Raw genomic sequence first — 24,525 nt, forward strand, 5'->3', positions numbered from 1 at the left:
TGATGTTTCTTTTCAATGCACTTTGAGGGTTTTGCGGGGAAAATGTTGAGTAATACACTCGGGTCAACGTAATAAAATGAACTGCTTCCAGCTACTGTAACAATGACAGTTGCTTTTCCTTTTTTTCATTGCTTATCATCTTATCCTTCTGCTTTCTTCTTTCTCTCAAACCCTCCTCTCTTTATTCCTGCTGTTAAACTGCTGCCCTGCGACAGATTCGGTGACTCAGCAAGGATTCAGACTCCTCTTTTCTGCTTCTGTCAGGACAGTTTCAGTGTTAGTTTATTGTTTGATGCACAGCTCTTTGTTGTTTTATTAACAATATATCAGGCAGTGCAGCTGGAGAAAGTAGCAGAGGAAGCTGAAACAATTAGAGGATGTACCAATCAGGGTTTTTCCTGGCCGATACTGGCTTCAGATTACAGGAAGCCGATTTTGATTTGTTTGTTTTATTTGTTTTTAGGCATAAAAAAGGGATAAAGTGCAAAAGGGTCATTGGTAGACAAAGTAGTTTGCATTCAACAACAAATGAAGGAGTGACAACATGATCTCCATGTATGCACCAAAGCATATTTCTCTGCTCTTTACTGGGTTTTTATTCAACTCAAAGTGCAACATAGTACCTTCTTATTCACTAATCAGAGCCAATCAAGGGAAGATCGGCTGGTTGATTGGTGCATCTCTTAAAACAATCCATCTTATCGCCTTCGTTCCTTCCATTGGTCCTTGTGTTTATGTTTAAGATTAACCCATTTCTCCTGGCTTGGGTCTAATTTGCCTAATGCTTATGGTTCATTTATTAATTTCTGAATTCATTTGAAAATTAAAGGTGATATGTGTTGCATGTAAATACAGATATTTTATTAAATATAGTTATTTTATTTTATTACCATCTCCACCTCCTGGCCAGAACAAAGAAAGCACCTTGAAGGCCCTTCTGTACTGTCTGCCACTGGCTGTTTTATGATCCGAATATGAACAAAATGTTTTTATGCAGAAAGAACAAGTGAACACAGCAGGGGCTGTAAGGGCATAAATTAGACCAAAATTATTTTAAACATTTAAGACAACCATCCTCTCATCCTCCTATCTGTTCATAAGACGGTGACAAAAAACCACAAAGACTGCATTGCTGGAACATGGTGATAAAGCTGCAGTCTGAAAAAAAGGCTGCAGAAGCTTACGTGTTGAGAGCAGTGAGATGGGAAATAAATATTAGAAGATAATCTGCGATGATTTCCACATTAGTTGCTCTGTCTGCTTCGGCTTTTGCGCGTCACAATAACGCACCTACTTTTGTTCCTCTTGTCTTTCATCAGTTTTTTTTTCTGCGTCTTGGTTGTCATTTGATCTATTTTGTTGAGATTTTTTAACACGTTGCCTTTGATTCTCAGGCACATGGACTCCCTTCAACCCGGTGACGGTCCGCTCCATCATCTGTAAGTAACTGCTGACGGGGACATACCCATCTTTGTTTGGGTATGCAGCTCAGGCTGCAAACTTTTAGCTCTGCGGTGTAGTTAAAGACTTGACTGGTGGCATTGACCATACTTTGGTACACAGATACTGACATAAAACTCTTTTTTATTTTAGGTTTTAAAACAATTCTCCTCCAAAGTTCACATCTCCTGATGTGTTGTAGCTTTAAGAGTAAATCCCTTTAAGTCTCTTTCCTCCCGTCTGCACCATGCGCAGTAAATCCATTGTTTTATATTCTTGCAGCGAGAAGCACGTCATGCGATAACACTTCCTTTGTTGGGAGGTAATTGGATTGATCCGCATGAGAGTGAGGAAATGCAGTATCGGTGCTCAGAGCTGTTTTATTTCTTTCTAACGTATGTGGTAGGAGTTACTCAAGCGTGACTGTCTAAAACGGTCTATTAAACCCTCCTGTTATTTTACAGCGACACTCTCTCTCATTTCAAAGTATTCACACAACTTGACCTTTTTCATTTTTTTGTCTCATTAAAACCACCAATGACTGTAAAGTTTTATGTGACAGACCAAAACAAAGAAACACATTTTCTTTTCAAACTTACTAATAAAATCTGAAAAAGTGGAGTGTACGTCAACCTCCTTTACTTTGTACCTCTAGATGAAAACAAAGCAGTCACTTGCCTCCAGTAGTCACCTTATTAATACAGAAGGTGATCTCATCCTGAAATGGAGTTTGGTGCAATTGGAGAACCACAAAGAAATGGCCTTCCACCTAAACTAAAAGGCCTGGCAAGGAGCGCATTAATCAGAGAACTGGGCCAATAATAGTGACTCTGGATGAGCTGCCGAGATCCACAGCTCAGGTAGAAGCATGGGCTGACTATTATTCGTGCTCTCGTTGTCCCGTCTTTGTGGAAAAGTGCAAAAGAGAGGTTTAAAAATTCCACATGCAGTTTGGCTGTTTGACCACAAGCCACGTCGGCAGTGGTCCCCAAACATGGTCCAGACATGCTGCAGCAGGGATACATGAAAAACATCTAGAACAGCGGGCCTTGAGGGACCCAGACTGGGGCCCATTGATGCAGGGGACACAGCAGGTGTGTGGAAGAAGGTCAGCTGAGACTGACATTTTTCAGTGTGTAAAAAGTAACACTGCACCTGAGCCTGAACCCACCATCCTCGCTGGGAACGAGCGCTACGCTGCATAGATATATCATTTTAACTTCCTCTTTACAATTCCGCTATTGTTCGTCTTGCCTTAAAATGTCAGTAAAATTCTCAAAAGCTTGTGCTCATTGCCTGACAAAATGTGAAAAACCTTAAGGAGTGCGAATATTACAAATCTGCAAAATGTCACTAAAATGTACCCGCTTCCCTCCTTCAGCCATGTTTGACAGGGAAAACAAGGGTGGAGTAAACTTCAACGAGTTTGCCGGTGTGTGGAAGTACATCACAGACTGGCAGAACATCTTCAGGACCTACGACAGAGACAACTCTGGCTTCATCGACAGGAATGAGCTCAAACAGGCACTGACCGGATTCGGTAAGCAGAAAAGTATGCTTTTGTTGTTGTAATTTGTTGTCCATGGTGCAGGGCTACAGGTGCTGGATTCTCTGTCCTGGTGTACAAGGAGCGGCATGCCAGAAGGAGGGTACAGAATTTAACCTCGGTTTAAACATGCCACTTGTCTGGGTCACTCGATAGAAAACATTCCTGGTCAATCATTCATCTCTGCATTTAGGTGAAAAATTTCTCTTCTGCTTAAGTTTTAGTGGCAAGTCAGTCGGCTTTGCCACAGTCCAGTTAGAATGTCCCAGTAATCCCACTGTAAGTTTTTCCTGCTTCGTCATGAGTCCCAGGTGCCGCCTGGTGCGTGTTTGACCTCCACCCGGATTACCTGACCTGTAGAACTTGTGTCCAAAGAGAACGTGGAAGTGAAAAACCAATCATATTGGCTGGAAGCTGCCTATCAAATGTTGCTAATGTTACATTTGGTGTTGTGTGCAGGCTATCGTCTATCAGACCAGTTCTACGGCACTCTGATCGAGAAGTTTGACCGGCAGAGGAAGGGACAAGTGGCCTTTGATGACTTCATCCAGTGCTGTATTGTATTACAGGTAACAGATAAAGAGCCAAAACCAACGATGGACACTGCCCTACCATTGTGATGATGCCTCGTGACAAATATTGTCCTGACAGAATAGTTTTCAGTTCTTCACTTGTCTTTGTTGTAGATTCTAGACTGGTACTGAATGGGTTTTGCTTCATTTTTCCAGGTACAGTGGGGAGAACAAGTGTTTGATACACTGTTGATTTTGTAGGTTTTTCCACTTGCAAAGCATGTAGAAATCTTTGATTTTTATCATAGGTAGCCTTCAGCTGTGAGTAACAGAATCTCAAACAAAAAAAAAATCACATTGTGTGATTTTTATGTAATTAATTTGCATTTTATTGCATGACATACAGTACAGACCAAAAGTTTGGACACATCTTCTCATTCAAAGAGTTTTCTTTATTTTCATGACTATGAATATTGTAGCTTCACACTGAAGGCATCAAAACTATGAATTAACACATGTGGAGTTATATACTGAACAAAAATGTGTGAAACAACTGAAAATATGTCTTATATTCTAGGTTCTTCAAAGTAGCCACCTTTTACTTTGATTACTGCTCCACACACTCTTGGCATTCTGTTGATGAGCTTCAAGAGGTAGTCACCTGAAATGGTTTTCCAACAGTCTTGAAGGAGTTCCCAGAGATGCTTAGCACTTGTTGGCCCTTTTGCCTTCACTCTGCGGTCCAGCTCACCCCAAACCATCTTGATGGGGTTCAGGTCCGGTGACTGTGGAGGCCAGGTCATCTGGTGCAGCACCCCATCACTCTCCTTCTTGGTCAAATAGCCCTTACACAGCCTGGAGGTGTGTTTGGGGTCATTGTCCTGTTGAAAAATAAATGATGGTCCAACTAAACGCAAACTGGATGGAATAGCATGCCGCTGCAAGATGCTGTGGTAGCCATGCTGGTTCAGTATGCCTTCAATTTTGAATAAATCCCCAACAGTGTCACCAGCAAAGCACCCCCACACCATCACACCTCCTCCTCCATGCTTCACGGTGGGAACCAGGCATGTAGAGTCCTTCTGTTCACCTCTTCTGCGCCGCACAAAGACACGGTGGTTGGAACCAAAGATCTCAAACTTGGACTCATCAGACCAAAGCACAGATTTCCACTGGTCTAATGTCCATTCCTTGTGTTCTTTAGCCCAAACAAGTCTCTTCTGCTTGTTGTCTGTCCTCAGCACTGGTTTCCTAGCAGCTATTTTACCATGAAGGCCTGATTCACACAGTCTCCTCTTTACAGTTGTTCTAGAGATGTGTCTGCTGCTAGAACTCTGTGTGGCATTGACCTGTTCTCTAATCTGAGCTGCTGTTAACCTGCGATTTCTGAGGCTGGTGACTCGGATGAACTTATCGTCCGCAGCAGAGGTGACTCTTGGTCTTCCTTTCCTGGGGCGGTCCTCATATGAGCCAGTTTCTTTGTAGCACTTGATGATTTTTGCGACCGCACTTGGGGACACTTTCAAAGTTTTCCCAATTGTTCGGACTGACTGACCTTCATTTCTTAAAGTAATGATGGCCACTCGTTTTTTCTTTACTAAGCTGCTTTTTTCTTGCCATAATACATATTCTAACAGTCTATTCAGTAGGACTATCAGCTGTGTACTGTATCCACCTCCTGCACAACACAACTGATGGTCCCAAACCCATTTATAAGGCTTGAAATCCCACTTATTAAACCTGACAGGGCACACCTATGAAGTGAAAACCATTTCAGGTGACTACCTCTTGAAGCTCCTCAACAGAATGCCAAGAGTGTGTGGAGCAGTAATCAAAGCAAAAGGTGGCTACTTTGAAGAACCTAGAATATAAAACATATTTTCAGTTGTTTCACACTTTTATGTTCAGTATATAATTCCACATGTGTTAATTCATAGTTTGAATGCCTTCAGTGTGAAGCTACAATATTCATAGTCATGAAAATAAAGAAAACTTTGAATGAGAAGGTGAGTCCAAACTTCTGGTAAGTAGTGTAAGTATTTGATCACCTAACAACCAGTAAGAATCCCAGCTCTCACAGGCCTGTTAGTTCTCCTTTAAGAAGCCCTCCTGGTCTCCACTTATTACCTGTATTAATTGCACCTGCTTGAACTCGTTATCTGTTGAAAAGACACCTGTAGAGCTGTATAAAAGCATTAGGTATCAACACATGCAGATACTTCTGCAAAAGCAATTTTAAAGAGATCAGTTGAATTGTTTTTCAAAAAGCTCAGAGAGTCTAAGGTTCTCTAACTAAATAGCAGAGCTAAAGAGTCCTGGGGCTCCTTCTGAAAAGGCTCCATCAGCTTTAGTTTACATCAGCAGACCTGGTCACTAAACCTCAGCAACCTGCTCGCATGATATGGATAGAAATGTTCTGAGATTAATGCTGTTGGCCATGTAGAGCTCTCTAAATAAGAAGGGAACTCTTGTAATGTGCTCTGAAGTCACTGGTGGGCTAAAACATGAGGTCAAATCAACACAGACGTTTTTCAACCAACGTTCTTCCATGACCATTTTAATCCCTGTGGGTTGAACGGATTTTTTCAAGAACATGTAGCGAGGAATGGTCCTGATTCCATCTCGTTCTATGTTGACTGAGAACGGTCCTTTTGAAGGTTGGATGGAGTAATATTGACAGCACCCCTGATTTTGTAAAACAATGTTTCTTAAAGTAGGATTTTCTCCCAAATTAAATGTACTCAAATTAAAGGTTGGGCTTAAAAAATCAGGGTTTATGTCACAGCAATAAGATGGGAATTTATTTTAAGGCTTTTTACACATCGTTATCACAGGTGCTTGTAAGTGTCGAGGCTGCTGTAATTCTACAAGCTTAACAGACTTTCTGGGAGCTGAAAAGACCTGAAACTGGTGAGGGGAAAAAATAAACAATAACATAATGACGAAGACTTGAAATGGTCTGAATGTTGCCTTATTGGTGCTGCACATTTAACAATATTCCCCTTTAGATGTGCACCCTTTGAATTGTGCCGATTCTTGCATGAATGTGTAAAAACGTTGCTGTATCCGGATTATTTCAACCGGCTTACCGTCGCTGTTCTGTCATTTCCACAGAGGTTGACTGACGTCTTCAGGCGGTACGACACAGACCAGGATGGCTGGATCCAAGTTTCTTATGAACAGTATCTTTCCATGGTCTTTAATGTCGTATAACGCACATGAAGCCCACAAAAGAGCACAACTGGACACAACTGTGCCAAGGCTCCCGGCACCCTTTGGACGTCTGCCCATACTGGACACTACAATATTTTTTTTAAACCTAGTCTCGTAAACGGAAATTATAATCTTAAAGCAAGAAAACAATAAGTGCTTGGTGTATGGTTAAAAAAAACTCTTGTAGTGTTTTGTTTGTTGACAAGTTCTGAACAGGTCCATGCTGGGGACTGTGGGTTAGGGACAATTATGGACACATCTGTCTGTTAGTCTGTCTATGTCGACACATTTTTAATGTCTTAAAGTTAAGAGGTTGAAGAAAATATATCTGTTCAGTAAAATAAATGCACTGTAAATATAATTTGCATGCTTTTCAGGGAAATTAAGCCCCATATCGAAAGCATGCTGTCCCTTTCATTTGACGTGTCCTCTGCCCTCTTTGCTCAAAGCCATGTTTACAAAAACTGTGAAAGCAGGTGGCGCTCTGCTTTGAGGTTCACTGACATGCCAGCTTACGTGCCATATTTGTATGAACATATTTTTAACAGCCAGTATTTAAACGTTATAACATCATTTTTGGTCGAGGGTAAGCATAATATCATTAGTTTTGCTTTTTTTTTTCTGTGCATGATGCCTTAAAATGTGCAAAAATTAAAAATCTTTTATTAAAAAAGGTAATCCAACGTTGGATCTGCACTCTTTATTTGTAAGACCTAAATAAATGTGCAAACACTGCAATGTAAAGAAAATGTTCGGCTAGAAGCAAACATCACACATAAATTGTAGTAACATATGTCAAACTGTGAGTCATGTCTCATCTACTTACATAATGTTAATGATGGGATATTTTTATTTCCTGTTGGTGGTTTGTTACTTCTACAGCTGCAGGAAGTGGAGCCGGTAGCAGATTAAAAATGGAAACGTTCCTGTGCATGAATCTTAAGGTTACAGTGCTGTTTGATTTCTTTTTCACATATTGTCAAATTCCAACCAAAAGCAAAAAGTTTTATTGAGATTTTATCTGAATAGACCAACAGAAAGTAGCATTTATGTTTTGCAGCATCTAACACACATCTAGCGTCCCATCTGCTATCACTTGCATGCATATACCAACTATGTGCTACTTTGTGATACTCTGTCACATAAAATCTTGATTAAAAAGTTTGGAGTTATAACATAAATAAATTGAATTAAATTAGCATGACTAAAATAAGATCAAATGCTATAATTCTTTCAAGAATATCAGATCATTAGTTTGTGTCATGCTGTTGGAATGTTTCCAACAGCCCAGTAAATGGGGCTACAATCCCAATGTGGCAAATTGTCTAACTCACAGATTTTTAAAACGTGACTCTCACCATAGACTGTTTTTTTATAAGACGTTTTAAAAATTTTCTATTTATTCCTCAGTGGGGAAATTCACATGCCTTATTACTATTTACTTTTATTTTTAAGTAAGTATATCGCATGGGAAACAATGAGTTGCATAAAAATGTAGAAATTATGGTTTAAACAGACGAAACTACAGGGGTTGGACAATGAAACACCTGTCATCTTAGTGTGGGAGGTTTCATGGTTAAATTGGACCAGCCTGGTAACCAGTCTTCATTGATTGCACATTGCACCAGTAAGAGCAGAGTGTGAAGGTTCAATTAGGGTAAGAGCACAGTTTTGCTCAAAATATTGAAATGCACACAACATTATGGGTGACATACCAGAGTTCAAAAGAGGACAAATTGTTAGTGCACGTCTTGCTGGCGCATCTGTGACCAAGACAGCAAGTCTTTGTGATGTATCAAGAGCCACGGTATCCAGGGTAATGTCAGCAAACCACCAAGAAGGACGAACCACATCCAACAGGATTAACTGTGGACGCAAGAGGAAGCTGTCTGAAAGGGATGTTCGGATGCTAACCCGGATTGTATCCAAAAAACATAAAACCACGACTGCCCAAATCACGGCAGAATTAAATGTGCACCTCAACTCTCCTGTTTCCACCAGAACTGTCCGTCGGGAGCTCCACAGGGTCAATATACACGGCCGGGCTGCTATAGCCAAACCTTTGGTCAATCATGCCAATGCCAAACGTCGGTTTCAATGGTGCAAGGAGCGCAAATCTTAGGCTGCGGACAATGTGAAACATGTATTGTTCTCTGATGAGTCCACCTTTACTGTTTTCCCCACATCCGGGAGAGTTACGGTGTGGAGAAGCCCTAAGGAAGCGTACCACCCAGACTGTTGCATGCCCAGAGTGAAGCATGGGGGTGGATCAGTGATGGTTTGGGCTGCCATATCATGGCATTCCCTTGGCCCAATACTTGTGCTAGATGGGCACGTCACTGCCAAGGACTACCGAACCATTCTTGAGGACCATGTGCATCCAATGGTTCAAACATTGTATCCTGAAGGCGGTGTCGTGTATCAGGATGACAATGCACCAATACACACAGCAAGACTGGAGAAAGATTGGTTTGATGAACATGAAAGTGAAGTTGAACATCTCCCATGGCCTGCACAGTCACCAGATCTAAATATTATTGAGCCACTTTGGGGTGTTTTGGAGGAGCGAGTCAGGAAACGTTTTCCTCCACCAGTATCATGTAGTGACCTGACCACTATCCTGCAAGAAGAATGGCTTAAAATCCCTCTGACCACTGTGCAGGACTTGTATATGTCATTCCCAAGACGAATTGACGCTGTATTGGCCGCAAAAGGAGGCCCTACACCATACTAATAAATTATTGTGGTCTAAAACCAGATGTTTCAGTTTCATTGTCCAACCCCTGTATATTTTAACTTTAAATTCACATTAGATGTAGGATAAGAGCGCCCTCTGCTGCGCGTTTGCCGGTATGACTACTGCAATGCACCAAGTGTGTTTTCGTCCTCAGAACCTTGTGCATTTTGACTGCAGTTTCTATCAGGATGCATAACAGTGTTGCGCCTTCCCAGCAGGGCTCAGCTGGTGGGGGTGGTTTTAAAAGCGTTTGTAGGATCATTTCGAGATAACTTTGACCTTTTAATATTTACTTTAGTTTGTGACTTTCTAAGTTTTAGCGTCGGAGTGTTGCTTTAAGAGCGTGTTGGCAATGGCGCTAAAACACCTTCGGGCTCTGGGCCAAATGTCCGCAGCTAAATATCAAGGCAGAATATTCAGTCAACGTTGGAGCACGACTTTGAAAACAATGAAACCGTACAGCGCTGCAACAGGAGGCGAAGACGCAGAAACAGGTAACCGTGTGCGCAACAACGTTATGAGGACTGTAGGGGGCAGCAGAGGCCGCCTTGATGTCACTGCAGAAGAAGTCTCCGACACACCTGTAGCTCATTTTTCATCAAATGCAGGAAAGAACCAGTCAACGCAGGAGATCTGGGAACTTATGCATAAGTTATTTAATCAACTACTAAAGGAAATGAAACTGTGGAATAAAAATCTTCGCAGTTTTGTCGTAAAAGTTATTTTTAAAATAGGCTCGTTTAATGAAGAATATCGTTTTTTTTTCTTTGTTAATGTAGCATTTGTTTATAGTGAAAATCCTGGAGACTATTGCTCATTTAAAAATATTGTTTGAATCTCAATTTCCTCATTCTGTCTGATTTCCAAAAGCAAACTATAATTGGACAGACCATTGTACAATATTTCTGTGTGATAGTATTTATTCAGAAGTTTATAAACAAGTAATACGTCTGCAGTCTGAAGTGCTAATCATGATATTTTGTGGTATTTATTGCAGTGGCAACGAAAAGAATAATAAAAAAATAAAAAAATCACCCTGGTTTTTTTGGTCATAAATCTAGAGCAGTTTGGATTGGGAGAGAGGCACCGTACAACCTGACAGGTCCCCAGTCCACCACAGGGCAACACAGACACACACAAACACTCACACCTGAGGCCAATTTAGAGTAACCAGTTGACCTAACAGCCATGTTTTTGGATTGTGGGAGGAAGCTGGAGTACCCAGCGAGAACCCCTGCATGGGTAAGAACATGCAAACTCCATGCAGATAGACCCCAGAATGCCTTGCTTCAAAGCAACAGTGCTAACGACTGTGTCTATATTGATACCAGAATTATTCTGACCCCTCAGGATAGATAGAGCATAGATCCTTCAAATAGAGAATTATATTTGAATCAAAAACTTGAGGTTGTCTGTCAAAACAAATTGTACACTCTTTTGGTTGACGGTTATCTGTTGCTTTTTGTCAGGGTTTGATCTATGCAGAACTATGTCAATATGTTGTATTGATTCAGACTTATCGGAATTTTAATTGTATTTTCTGCTATGAAGCTTACGGTGAAGGACTTGTCAACTTGTGAGCAGCTCTGTCAACCATTTGGGGCTTCATAAAATTTGTCACTAATTATTGGTAGATTATAGCCACTATTTTCCAAATTCTGCATGTTTTTCATGTTACATTGTGATAAATTGTGTTTGATACTTCCTGAGTGATTCTTTAAATCGAGTTTTTTTTTTTTTGAATTTGTCACGAAAGCATAAGATGAAGTTACTGCTCCTTTAACAGAGTGTTTGCTGGTGTTTCAGCCACAAAATGCTCCTGAAATAAAACTTCAAACAATGTTCCACAGAGGTAGTTAAGATGCGGTTCGTTTCCTTGCCCAGCTCTGTGTCAGTGCTGTGTTTGTTTAAGGTGTAGCAGAGTAGAAAGCCCGGCCCAGACAATTTACCTTTGCTTTTCATCCTCTGCTGGGTTTGGTGTACCAGTCTGTCTCCCTTAGAACCGCCTGACAGTGACTCTCATGCATCCAGTAGCTTTGATTCCCTGCCCTCTTCTCCCCTGGATCCAGTGTACTGAGGGTGTGGCAAACAGCTGGATTCCCTGGAATGGACCAGAACAATGTCAGGTCAGCTGGATGCTGCAACCTCAAGCCACAATGTGTGGTGCACATAAACACACACTGAGGCAGAGAGCAGAGGTCTTCACTTCAGCATAGACCTTCTCTTCCAGTGTCTCATCCTTTGCTGTCCTCTCATCAACTCAGACCACAGGAACCAGCTTATGCTCGCCCTCCATCACTGTCAGGTTAAGGCTTTAGGTCTCTGGCCAGCCTCTTTCTCAGTGTTGTGGCCCACACAGTTTTTTTTTTCTGTTTATCTGACACGTTGTCTGTCATTAGCTGCAGGTCAGACTGTGGTCTCAGAGCGAAGGGGATCTGTGGTTACCGTGGCAATAAACCGACCGGAGGTGCGTAACGCGGTGAACCAGGAGACAGCGAGGCGTCTGCTGGAGGAGTTGCAGGCCTTTGACAGCGACCCAGACTTGAACGTGGCTGTTCTGCACGGGAAAGGTAGGCAATGCTAGTTGTGTGCAGCATCATTCTGGATTTATATTAATCGGCAAAAGATTTCTTGATGCTTTACCTTACTGTTGATTTTTAAATTGTTAATTTACCATCGTTAGTTGGTATTAATACCAGACAGAGAAAACTGTGGAAAGCCTGGCTCCCACCCTCCTGTTGGAAGCTCTCAAACTCTTCTTCTTCTCCTCCTGCTTCTTCTATTACTTTGCAAACAGCCGTTAGATTTGTACAACAGCCTAGTCATATTTTCTGTTAATTTTTCACTTTTCAGTTAGTCTTTATTTATTTTGGAGCCCGTTTATATTTGTTTTACGTAAGAAAAAAAAACATGAGCCGATATAAGGAAATAAAAACAAAAGGCTAAGCATTGTAAAAAAATGCAAACAAAGTAATACATAGAAATGTGTATTACCCCCCCCCCTTCTGTTTACACTGCATTTATCAGATTGAAAACAAATAACCAAGGTAGAAGAAAGCTCCTGATACGTTGTCATTTACCAGAAACCTTAGTCCGGTGTTTTGGGGAGGGAGACCAAGGTTTTCTATTTGATGATTTTTTTTTTCCCGTGTCATAATTCAATCATCTCAGTTTAAACTCATCAACAGCTCATTTTCTTTGTTACGTTTAACTGTAATAGATCTTAAATCATTCACATCTGTTTCTGACATCTGTGCAGAAAGAGGAATTAACATCTGCTGTCAAAGCAATATTTTAGGGGTTTAAACAGCGTTTCTGTTCTGAAGCAGTAATGAAAACAGCCACAACCACTGTGGATTATTTAAGAGATTTAAAAAAACGATTTTGTATAAATGCCATGATTGACTTAAGAAATGTTTTGATGCTTGAACACCTTTTTTCCATCCTACATATTGTTGCTGTCGGAGAAAAACCGTGTTTCTCCAAAAACTGAACTTTGCAGGAAATTACTAAAAACGTCTCTTTTCATAATGGCTGGTCAGAGTCACATTCTCTTTATGTACTTTTTAGTGGATATTTATCACTAAAAACAAAGACAGATGTGAATGGTGATCAATAAAGTTGATTTTCACGAGAATACAAAAGTCAGCAAAAATGGAGAAACAAGGTTTTGTGCTGACAGTGATGACAAATAGTTTTTTTTTCTTTGTGGTTTGTGGGTGCTGGGGATGTCAAACATGGGCCCCCCCAAATATCAATGTCAAATTGCAATGGCAGTGTGTCCAAAAAATGGAAGTGAACATGAAAGACTAAATGGAAGTGAATAAAAGAGAAACTGAAGAGACACAGCCTGCTATAGTGTGTTTAAAATACATAGGAAAGACATTATATTTACCCCATAATACACAACCCAAGCAAAGTGTGTGCAGTTTGTATCGGCACAGTCCAAATATTGCCAAAATTAGGGTAAAAAACACTTGTGAGGTGAGATGCCCTGTGTCCGCCACCCATGACCAGGATCATGTCACAGCTCTAATCATAGCACCCAGTGCATGGCCCCCCAACCAGTGGAAATTTTGTCTTCAGCTTGGCACACCTCAGAAAGCCTGTGTGCTTTCTGAGGTGTGCCATGGCCTCAAACTGTATAATTTGTTGCCTCTCCACACGTTGGCTGCGTATGACCCTAGTCTGTGTCCAGGGACCAGTGCGTTAGAGCCGCCCCGCTTGCTTTAAATGGGCAAAAGTCACTCTTATGTTACAGCCATCACACCCCACATTTCTGTCAGCAGTCTATCCTCTGTTGCTGCTCCATCAGGAGAAGTCCATTGACCCCTCGATGGTGATTAGCAGCGCCTCGGTACATTAAAATGACAAGCAGGGAGGTTCCAGTGTGGATGTAATGTTTCTGTGAACATACGGAATCCATTTAGGTCAAATTAGCACTGACACAGTCACTCTCTCGGCTCGCTCTTTTTTTTAACTTATGAAATTAAGAATAATTGCTTTCAGCAGGGCCTGCATTTGCTAGGACATTTTTTTGATGATTTGAAGTTCAGATTTCTGGGTATAACTTTTTAGTCAAGTTAGCTTTGGCTTGTTTTTCACAGCAGATGGGAAGATGAGCAAAGATTAAAGCACTTTTTAATGTCCTACTGGCTGCAATGAACACTGTAGACTGTGCTCAGCACTGTTTAAGCACTTCTTGTACTTTCATCACGAAATTGGAATGGATATCAGTGGGGATGGAGGTAGTAGCTTCAAACTTGTAAGATCATTACATAATTCTTAAATAAACAATCCTCCTAGATAAAGTGAATTAGTTTCTAGGGATGTTAACAACGCCTCTGATCCAAGTGTTCCGCTGGGCTACAAATTCAATATCAGGACCTTCAGGTTGAAGCAGTTAAGGCGAAGTCTTTGTTTTCCGGTGCTGACGAGTCAAACTGAATTAAATGTCAGTGAAAGAGCTCTGTTGTCTTGCTGAATCAGAGATTTCTTATAGTTGCTGTGTCAAATTTCATTGGCTACTTAATATAGGAGCCATTGTTTCAATAAGTAGCAGATTTATCTTTATCTCTTATCTGAAGAAGCTTAAACCTTTGAATCACATCTGGACTCGATGTGTTTGTCCAGTTTTTCTTCAACCTACGTTCTGGGAAGTTGGGGATCAAGATAAGGACTCCACCCGCTGAACAGCAGTCTGGGTTTTGACAGACCATTTTGTACAAGAATAGCATTCAAGAGTAATGTGGGTAAAACCCCTCACTACCACCTCCAATATACAGGGCCTTGATAAAGTATTCATACCAGTGGATCTTTTTAACTTTTAGTCACAATAAAACATTAATTTGTGTTTTATTGGGATTTCATATCATAGACCAACATAAATTAGAGCATAATTGCAAAGTTTAAAAAATCTGAAAAGTGTGGCATGCATTTTTTTATATAATCCCCCATTACTCTGATGCCTCTTTAATAAAATCAAGTGCAGCCAGTATCCTTCAAAAATAACCTTAGACATGATGACGTGCTAAGACATGATTGTCCACCTAAACTGGAAGAAGAGCATTAATTAAGAGAAGCAGCCAAGAGGTCTATGATTATGCTGAAGGAGCTGCAGAGATCCAAAGCTCAGGTCCAGAGATGACTTTTATTTCTGCACTACTCAAATCTGTCCTTAATGAAAGAGTGGCAAGAAGAAAGCTGCTGTTGTCTCATTTAATGGTTACAGGCCGCATGGAGAACACGGTAAACGGGTGGAAGATGGCCTACATGCAAAAATGTATGGAGGAACACTGACACTGCACCCTGATCACAACATCCCCATGATGAAGCATGGTGGTGTTAGCATCATGCTTTGGCGGTTCTTTTCTTCAGCAGAGTCTGGGAAGCCAGTCGGAGTTAGAAGGAAGATGGATGGAGCTAAATACATTAACAAAACCCGTTAAAGGAGGCAAAAGACTGCGGCAGAGGGTTACCTTCCAGCTGGACAACAACCATAAACATCCAGCCAGAGCTTATATGTAATGGTTTACATCAAAGTAAATTCATGTGTCACAAGCCTTTAAAGCAGACCTCGTGCTTTAGATAATTATTAATTAATTATTCCTGTAAATTCTGTTCTGGTTTTGTATTGTAATGTGTGTAAAATTGTCATGAAAAGCCGTATACCCCTCGGACATTAGACTGCTCTGATGCATTATCTCTTACATGATGGTGTCACAGTTTTCTGTAAAGTCTCAGTGCTCATGTTACAAGAATAAAACACACGCAGCTTTTGCTCAGTTCACTTAAAAGGTCCAAATGGTCCGGGGCGCTCATTTACTGTGCTGCTCCCATATACAGGATGACACAGTGCTGACCCACAGCTGTAATCAGAGCTCCCAGTTGATGGGTGTTGCTGGCACATGTGTTCATTACCATCATTCTCATTACTGTCACATTACTGAGAGGAGGGTTTTATGAGTCCCTGCCTCAGACGGTGACATAGTGTTTGTTTGCCTCTTGGGCGATGTTGTAATTACCACATGAATCCAGTGGAAGAGATCTGTGGTTGCACTGCATTACTTGTCCATTAATGAGAGTATGATGTATGTGAGCACAGGCTGTGCCTATGCATTGGATTTACATCCTTTAGTCAAGAAAAGGATTTGTGTGCCAGCGAGCCAAAAGAAAGCAAGCAGTCCAAATTGCAGCCTTTTTTTCATCCTCATCATTTTCCCTTCCACTCTGCCATACTTTGTAATTTTGTGGTCTCTTCCAGGAGGGAATTTCTGCGCTGGTTATGATCTGAAAATGCTGGCCAATCAAAAAGCCCCCCTTAAATTGGAGCAAGATGTCACTAAGGGTCCTGGCCCAATGGTGAGCAGTGCTTGGTTTGTGATTGCATGTGTGTACTTGTGAGGTTTATATCTACATTTCAGTGTCATGTAAATCATAAAATCTAAAACCAGAAGTTCTAGTTGCTAGTAATTGTTTTTTAGTATTAAATGAGGGCAGGTAGTGAGGAACATTTTGTTGGGTCAGAGAGATGCCACTACTGCTGGTGTCTGTGTGTTGTACAGGTGGGAATGTCTTACAGTACCTGCAAAACATTCAGACCTTTTTTGACCTCAGAGCCACAAGCTTTCATTTATTTTATTGAGGTTTTGTGTTATAGAAAACACAAAGTAGGGAATAATTAAGACATTGAATTATGATACAAAAATAGAGATACATGATTTTCAAACCTTTACAAATAAATATCTGAAAAGTGTGGCGTGTATTTCTTTTCAGACCTCCAGACTCATTTTCTATAGAACAACCTTTCTGCGATCACAGCTGCAAGTCTTTTAGAGTATGTCTCTCCTTTTGTGGCTTTGGACATCTAGTGGGTGAGAATGTTGCCATCAAGCTAACTTTGGGTGGATTGTGTGTGAAGAGCAGTTTTCAAGTCTTGCCACTAATTCTCAATTGGTCTGTACGGCAGCTTGGCCATTCAAACGCACGAATATGCTTCGATCTAAACCAGTAGTGTCCAGACTCAGTCCTCAAGGACCAGGGTCCTGCGTGTTTTAGATTCAAGCCTGCACTTGTTTAGGGCTTTATCAAGTCCTGAGGAGCCCGAAGGGCTTCACACTATAAACAGTCATCCACCCCTTCATACACACGTTCACACACTGACAGTGGTGAGCTACATTGTAGCTACAGCTGCCCTGGGGCAGACTGACAGGAGTGGGGCTGCCATACAATCGGCGCCACCTTACCTGACCACCATCAGCAGGCAAGGTGGATAATGTCTTGCCCAAGGACACGACTGCTCGCCTGAACTGCTTTTCACTCAAAGAAGTGCAGGTGGCACTACAGTCTGTTAGGGAGCAATAATGTGTTGGTTTATACACTGTTTTCTCGGGAGAAGAAGAACAAAAGGACTGAAGAGAAAGAACAAATAAATTTCTTACCAGAACATAAACACAGTTTTGTGTTTTTATGGTTCCTGAGAAATAAATTATCCACACCTGGAAAACTGTATCTTCCCCAATTGTGTTATATGGTTGATTTTCTTCTTCTGCTCACTCTGACCAGTCATGTTCTTTATCCGCTGAGAGTTTGGACCCAGATAAGGAAATGTGGTTGCGGGATCAGCCTTAGGATCATTGTCCTGCTGGATCCTCTGTCCCAGCCTCTAACAGGTTTTCTATCAGGATTGTCCAGTATGTAGCTCCATCTATCTTTAAATCAGCTTTAACCAGCTTCTCTGTCCCTGTTGAAGAAAAACATTCCCACAGTACAGTGCGGCCACCACCATGTTTCAGCCACACACACCAGGGAATCAGAGTAGCAGGGCTAAAAACAAATGCAAGCCATCCTTTTCATGTTTTTATTTAGAAAATGAAACATTTAATCATTTTCCTTCCACTTCACATTATTTCCTACCATGTGGGTTCGTCACATAGAACGTTTGTGGCTCTAGCTTGCAAAAGATGAACAAAGGGTAATGAATACTTTGCAAGGCACTGTAGCTTTATGTGCTCTTGTAACACTTAGTATGGATTAACAGTATATAAATAATATAATAAGTCTCCATGAAATATGCTTGGACTGCATGTTGCTGTAGGGATTGAGTGGACCTCCTATGCAGAAAATGACACCATTGTACAACATACAGGACAAACAAACTGCTTCATTTGTTCAGCTGTGGTCAAAACTTTAATACTCTTGTTCCTCATTTGTTTGACAGCTTGAGAAATGAATTAGAAAATGAAGCCTGGAACATTTCACCAAGTAGAGTCAAGAGCATAAATCGCTGTGAAGTGGTGATAATATGCATACTTGGATCTGGGACTGCGTTCTCCTTGTTTACTCTATTTACATCTTGCAGGATGACTTCGGTCATTTGGGTTTCCATACAGTGTAATGTTTAGTGTGTGAATGGGTTGACTGATCCGGTCGTTTCCTCCAGGGCCCGTCCCGTCTGCAGCTGTCGAAGCCACTGATAGCAGCTGTGAGTGGCTTTGCTGTGGCTGGAGGGTTGGAGCTGGCTCTGCTGGCTGACCTGAGGGTCGTGGAGGAGAGTGCCGTCATGGGAATCTTCTGCCGCAGATTCGGTATGTTGGAGTGCCTGACTGGCCTGATGGAGATTTGATAATTAATTTGGAATTTAATAAAATAACGCTAAGGATGTAGTTGACTCTTTTATAACTTGTGCAATAACATCGGGTTTGCTGACTGACGTGTGAGGTTACTTTCATTGCAGTTTGGTTTTGGCAGAGCTGGGTTTCCCATATATTGCTCTGGCATGGTAGTAAGGATAACATCCACAGTATTTGAAAAATCTCCAAGAATAATTTAGCCAGCGAGCTTAGGGGTGTTTGGCTGTTCAGTCCAGTGGGAAGCTGTAGCTGTGAATAAGTGAAGGGACATTTTCCAGGTATCGTCATGAACAATTTTGTTGGGACTCCTTTTAAAGATGTGGAACAGGCTCAAGGTTTTATTTGAGTATATTCTGTAGGAAAATCACAAATTACCCCTAATAATCCATTTGAAACAAACGTAACTGAGTTATTGTATAGATACTTTACTATTTTAAGTTGGTCAGAGTTTCTTGGACCTTTGGTTTCTTTGTTTCCCTGGCAAAATATGACATGACACATAGGTCCATATCCCTGGGATGTTTGTTGGCGTGCATGACATCAGGGAGTCTTTAAATAAATAAAAATCTTTTAAAACTCTAGAGGCCTTTAAACCAGAGAACTGAAAATGGGTCCAAATATGGCCAAACAAGAACAAATATTGTTCACCGGGGCCAAAATGACCCTGCTTCCACCTTCATCTCAGTCATCACACCTAAATCCTATAAAAGCCTGTAGATGAGCTAAAGAGAAGAGAGCCTAGGAGGACCCAGGATGATCTACAAGGATTGTGCAAAGAGGACTAGCCAGAGATGGTCTCTCTATATCCTCGCACCTTGTGAACACCTATAGGAAAAGACATTGTGGTGTCCTACTGGCCAAGGGGCCTTTAACACAGTATTTATAGTACCAGTAAATGTGAAGGTAGTTATTTTGCTGCGCACAATTATTTCTTGATTTAGGATTATTTTTTAAAATCAGATTTTAAAAAAATTAAGTTTGAGATTAAACAACTGCAATAAAAGCTGAATGAAGTTTATGACTTGTTACACATCTTTACCTGGGGGGGAAGTAGCACCTGAGGGGTGAAACTAGCATGTTCTACAGCACTGATCACTCTCCCAGTTTATCCAGTTAATACATGATCACCATTCATCTGACTTTCCAGTGGTTGATTAAGTGAACCATAATTAACAGTCTATTTATAATCAACTACGTTTTTTTTGGAACTTAGTTTTATTTTCTCTTTTATTTTTGCTGTTAAAGATTCTGAATATTTAGCTCATCTGTAATAAACAAACACCGAGATAAACCAGAGATGAAGTAAAGTGTCCTTCAGGTGTGTCCTGATTAGAGCTGCTCTGTGCTGTTCTACAGCAGCCAGTTCACCCATCCATCTTGCTTCATAGGAACCTGTCCTGCATATTTAAGAGTGAACAAACTTCCAGAGTTTCCTGCTTCGAAAACAACCTTGTTCACCAGCTACAATGCTTTTTAACATTTTTCTAAGCAAAGGGATAAGGCCAAAATCATCACAGGGTTGTTTTCCTCGGCCAAGAAGCTCCAGATTAATTTTTCTTTGTATGTTCTTCTTTTTACCTTGTAAAGTTTAACCCATTTATGACCAGAATTATAATAGGCCAATGGGATTTTATGGCTCTAGATTCGTCAGAAAATGAGCAAACAGGAAGTATTTGTGCCGCCCTTTTCCTATAACAACTTTATTCAACATTACGGTGTGTTTTTAACCGTGCACTAACAGTTTAATGGGCAAAATACAAAAACAACTCATGCAGAATCCAGTCTGGGCTGACCAGATTGTAACAACAGGGTTAACTGGTGTAACATGACTCTTCTAAACTAATCTGATCACAAAATAGTAACGGTGATGGTAAGTATTCCTCTGAACTTGGCCAGTTGGGGAAGTCTCCTAAATGTTTCAGGTTTTGATAAAAGTTAGATTATTTTAGTTCAGTTCTAGAAATGCTACAATGTTGATGATTCTTCTTGTCTTTTCATGCTAATTTAGCCCCCAACTAAAAACTAACTTGATATTTAAATGAATCAATAATCCAATCAGTTTGCTGATTAATCTGGGGAGAGGAAGTTTCTGTTGCTTCTGGTTTTAAATTAAAGATCTTTAAAATGTGCAGCCACACTCCACTTTAAGATGTGTTTTAGTTGATTATATCATGTATTTTGCTTAACATCTGTCATTACTGGCTTTATTAGAATAAATGTAACAGTTGTTGTAGCTGTTTTACCTCCTGCTCTCCATTTAGTGTAACATGTTGTTTCATCGCCTGTTTTTAGTGTAGAGGGAGCTGCTCCCTCTATTACCATAGAAGATCTGGAGGATTTATATTTGGCAGGTTATTTCTTTTATTCCTTATTGTTTGTTGGATCGCTGCAGGCGTGTGTATTTTTTACTCGGCGTACAATACCTGCCCTAAAAGCAACCTTCAGTTTTCTTTGCATCCAGGCATTCATCATCTGTCTCCTAATACCGGGAAGTTGACTTTGTTTCTATTTTTCAGCATTGTCACTGTGTGCTCTGTTATCACCGCAGCCTCCTCTTGTTTGTGTGCAAGGACAGGGCCACAAAGCGATAACGATGGAGACTGTGACCTTTTGGCTTCATGGCCACAGTCTGCTGGGCAGCCTTGATAAGTAGAGGAGGAAACAACCTACTGCCGGGTTTCCACAGCACAGCCAAACAGGGCTTCCATGTTATTTATGTCACAATTTCCTTCTAAACATTTTTCTTTTATGGCATTTTCACTGGTTAGGCTTGCTGGCTGACTCAGCTATACCTCTAAAAGATCAAGTGGTGTTATAGATGTTCTGTTGTAAACACACTGAGCTAATCCTGATCCTCAGAAAACCAAGCTCCAGTTTATTGTATAAAGAGCAGCTCTCTTTAGCCGTGCTTCTGGAGAGCTTAAAATACAAGGAGGGTGTTTATAAATACAGCTTTGTACTATAAATTACAGACAGTAGTAGACTTGGAGTATAAACATGTAAAACATATCATCTGAGGCCTGTAATTTAACAGGGGAGCATCCTGGCAGAGCTCCGGGTCTTTTGTGGTTAGTGTGTTGTCCCTTTCCAGGTCCAAAGCTCTTTTGTAGACATTATTGGGAATATAAATTTTATTAATTATAGCATATGGTCCTCAAAGTTAGCGGAATATATGGAGATAAACCTAAACAAAAACTACACTAAAGTTCATTCAGCAGAGGTTTATTTAATTTTGTCTGAGGAATTGAACACAAGTTTTATTTATTTATCAATTTCCTATTATACAGCTGTCTTTAATTTACTACCAGAAAGTTGTCGTCACCTTTTTCTATCCTGCTGTTCAAGTTCACCCTACAGTTTAGGTCACGTGTTAAAAGTTTATTAAACCCTGTTCGTAGTTCACCATCGAAATTTTCTGAACTAAATTCAAAGCTTTAAATTGAAGTAGTTCTCATTTATTTATTATATAGGATGAGAGGAGATGGCAAATGTATGTTTTCTTTTCTCCAACTTTTGACTTAAAAAAGAAATCTTATCACCCTTGCAGTCAAACAGGTTTATAAAGTATTTGTTCATTTTTCTTAACTTCTTTAAACTTGCAAAAATGAAAATAGACATTAGAAATAATTGCGGAACGTTAGTTCCACCCTCCTTTATCTGTAAGCGGGTTTAGTCCAACTCCCCCTGTGTGCCACAGTCTGATTTGGGAATAAAAGTTGCTTCATCTCAACATGACCTGTCCAGTCAGACAGCTATGTGCTGAATGACAAAATCAATGTTTTAGGGCAAGAGGTCAGAGGTGTAATCTCTGTCTGATAAGTTAGAGCACATCTCTGCAACAAATCTGAAAATCTCTGCTTTACATCTCACACTGAACATTCAGTAAATCCAACATCTTCCATCATCTCAATGCTGTGTCTGGCAGGGAGAAATGTTGTTGCGGTTTTTACATATTAAGTTGCACTTTCCTCCCCCAGTAATTAATTCTCTGGTTTGTCATTGCCTAACATTTAAAGGCTTATTTGTCAACACATTTGAGTTGTTTCCTCCAGCAAAGTTAAAACTGCCGTTTTATCATTTTTTCATTTGCCCTACAGGTACGGGTGGTTGTTACTTTTTCATTCAGGAATCTGTGCATATTCATAAATAATTTCTGCAAAGTTTAAACATCAAGGCTAACATCTGATGACTTTTCAACTTAGAAGATGGTTTTCTTCAAATGAAAATATAGGTTAAAGGACATTAGAAGAATTTTGTGTAACAACAAGACAAAGTGAAGTTTTAAAAAGGGGCGACTGTGGCTCAGGTGGTAGAATTTTGTCCTGTAATTGGTGGGTTGCTGGTTTGAATCCCTGCTCTGTCCGTCTCAGTCGTTGTGTCCTTGGGCAAGACACTTCACCCGACTTGCCTGCTGATGGTGGTCAGAGGGCTCGGTGGCCCCCGTGTATGGCAGCCTCACTTCTGTCAGTGTGTGAATGGGTGGATGACTGATCCACGTGTAAAGCGCTTTGGGGTCTCTAGGGACTTGATAAAGAACTATACAAGTTCCGGCCATTTACCATTACTATTTACATTTTGTTTTTGTCAACTTGAACAACAGCAAAAATAATTCCTGGCCAACAAAGGCACTGCTGTTCTTGAGATTATTTATCCAGTGTCTCTTAGTGATTATTTCCTTTTAATGGACAGATTCTGTAACTGTTTTTGGGTAGGGCACAGATGGCGGTCGCCCCAGGGAATCCCTGGTGGCTTTGGAGTTGAAAACTCCTCAGAGACTCACTGTGCTCCTCTGATGTGGGCCAATAGCTACCACAAGGATCTGACAGTTTTTTGGCATGGGATTGGCTGCTGAAACCTGTGGCTTCCTGTCTGGGGCCCCTCGGCTATGCCAGAGAGGAAATCAGAAGGAGGAGAAGGTTGCGTCACAGGAATCTGGTATTAGCGTCTACAGCTCTTTGAATTCTCAGAGACCTAAATGAAAACCCACAGTGCTTACTCAAATCTCCAACGTTATTTTGGCTCCTTAAACCAGAGGAACAAGTAAAGCAGGAAAAAAAATCTGGGACATGAAATGTAACTTAAAATACTACTAATATTTCATTCAAGAACTTAAATCATGGGGGTTGCTCAAGGTTGATCCAATGTCACTCCTTTGATTTTTTTTTTTGACTGAAAATGAAACCTTTCCAAAATACACATCACCTAATCTGCATCCTTCACGGCCCGGTTCTTCTCCATTTCCCTTCCTCAGCTCTAGGACCCGTCTCTGAGGCTGTAAAAGACTGATGGAGAGGAAGAAAAGAAGCCAGCGCTTGAGTCAAAGTCAAACCGCAATCCAAGAGCTGACTTGAAATCAGCCAATCCAAACACCTGCTCAGAGAGTCTGAACCTGACCAACATAGTGCACTGGTTACATCATCCTACTTTAAACCAACTCTGTTTAATCTGCAGGATTTTGCTTCATGGGGAATGAATGAACAGAGCTGTCATGCTGCAGTATTGCAAAAACCGACCGGATTATCACTGAATAAACACATGTGAGCATCTTATTTTATTTTAGTTTTTTACAAAACAAAAAAAAAACAATTGCACATCGAATAAACTGGATTTGCATTTGTCCCCTAAAGAAAAGATGGCTCTTCAAAATAAATTTGAATAAACCTTAACCAATAGTGCAGCTACTGTCTGATCATTTTAATGACTTCCAGTAAATTAGGTCTTTATAGTAATGTGCTGTTTAAGAAACTGAATACAACTTAAACCTTTTTACATTTTGTTTTCTTTTAACCACAAACTTCAATGTGTTGTGCTGTGATTTTATGTGACATACCAACACCAAGAATTGCATAATTATGTTTCCTCATTGTTTCACAAATAAAATTAGAAAAGTGTAGCATGATTTCAGTTTTCAAAGCCCTTTTATATCGATAGCCCTGAATAAAATTT

At 40.6% G+C, this 24,525-nt stretch overlaps 2 protein-coding genes across 4 annotated transcripts in view; both read left to right on the forward strand.

Annotated features, from left to right (window-relative positions):
* Positions 1-7,394, forward strand: part of pdcd6 (programmed cell death 6) — a 34,254-nt gene extending 26,860 nt beyond the window's left edge. For all 3 annotated transcript variants that reach the window (XM_047349597.1, XM_047349596.1, XM_047349595.1), the window contains exons 3-6: positions 1,395-1,439; positions 2,822-2,980; positions 3,446-3,555; positions 6,613-7,394. In XM_047349597.1, the coding sequence (XP_047205553.1) occupies positions 2,824-2,980; positions 3,446-3,555; positions 6,613-6,711 (366 nt within the window). In that variant the 5' untranslated portion in view covers positions 1,395-1,439; positions 2,822-2,823 and the 3' untranslated portion in view covers positions 6,712-7,394. The remainder of the gene's footprint in view (positions 1-1,394; positions 1,440-2,821; positions 2,981-3,445; positions 3,556-6,612) is intronic.
* A 2,236-nt stretch (positions 7,395-9,630) lies between these two features.
* Positions 9,631-24,525, forward strand: part of zgc:101569 (uncharacterized protein LOC449822 homolog) — a 28,925-nt gene continuing 14,030 nt past the window's right edge. The window contains exons 1-4 of the mRNA XM_047349055.1: positions 9,631-9,942; positions 11,848-12,018; positions 16,212-16,309; positions 18,390-18,534. Of these exons, the coding sequence (XP_047205011.1) occupies positions 9,801-9,942; positions 11,848-12,018; positions 16,212-16,309; positions 18,390-18,534 (556 nt within the window). The 5' untranslated portion in view covers positions 9,631-9,800. The remainder of the gene's footprint in view (positions 9,943-11,847; positions 12,019-16,211; positions 16,310-18,389; positions 18,535-24,525) is intronic.

Source organism: Girardinichthys multiradiatus, chromosome 21, assembly GCF_021462225.1.
Source record: "Girardinichthys multiradiatus isolate DD_20200921_A chromosome 21, DD_fGirMul_XY1, whole genome shotgun sequence".
NCBI lineage: Eukaryota > Metazoa > Chordata > Actinopteri > Cyprinodontiformes > Goodeidae > Girardinichthys > Girardinichthys multiradiatus.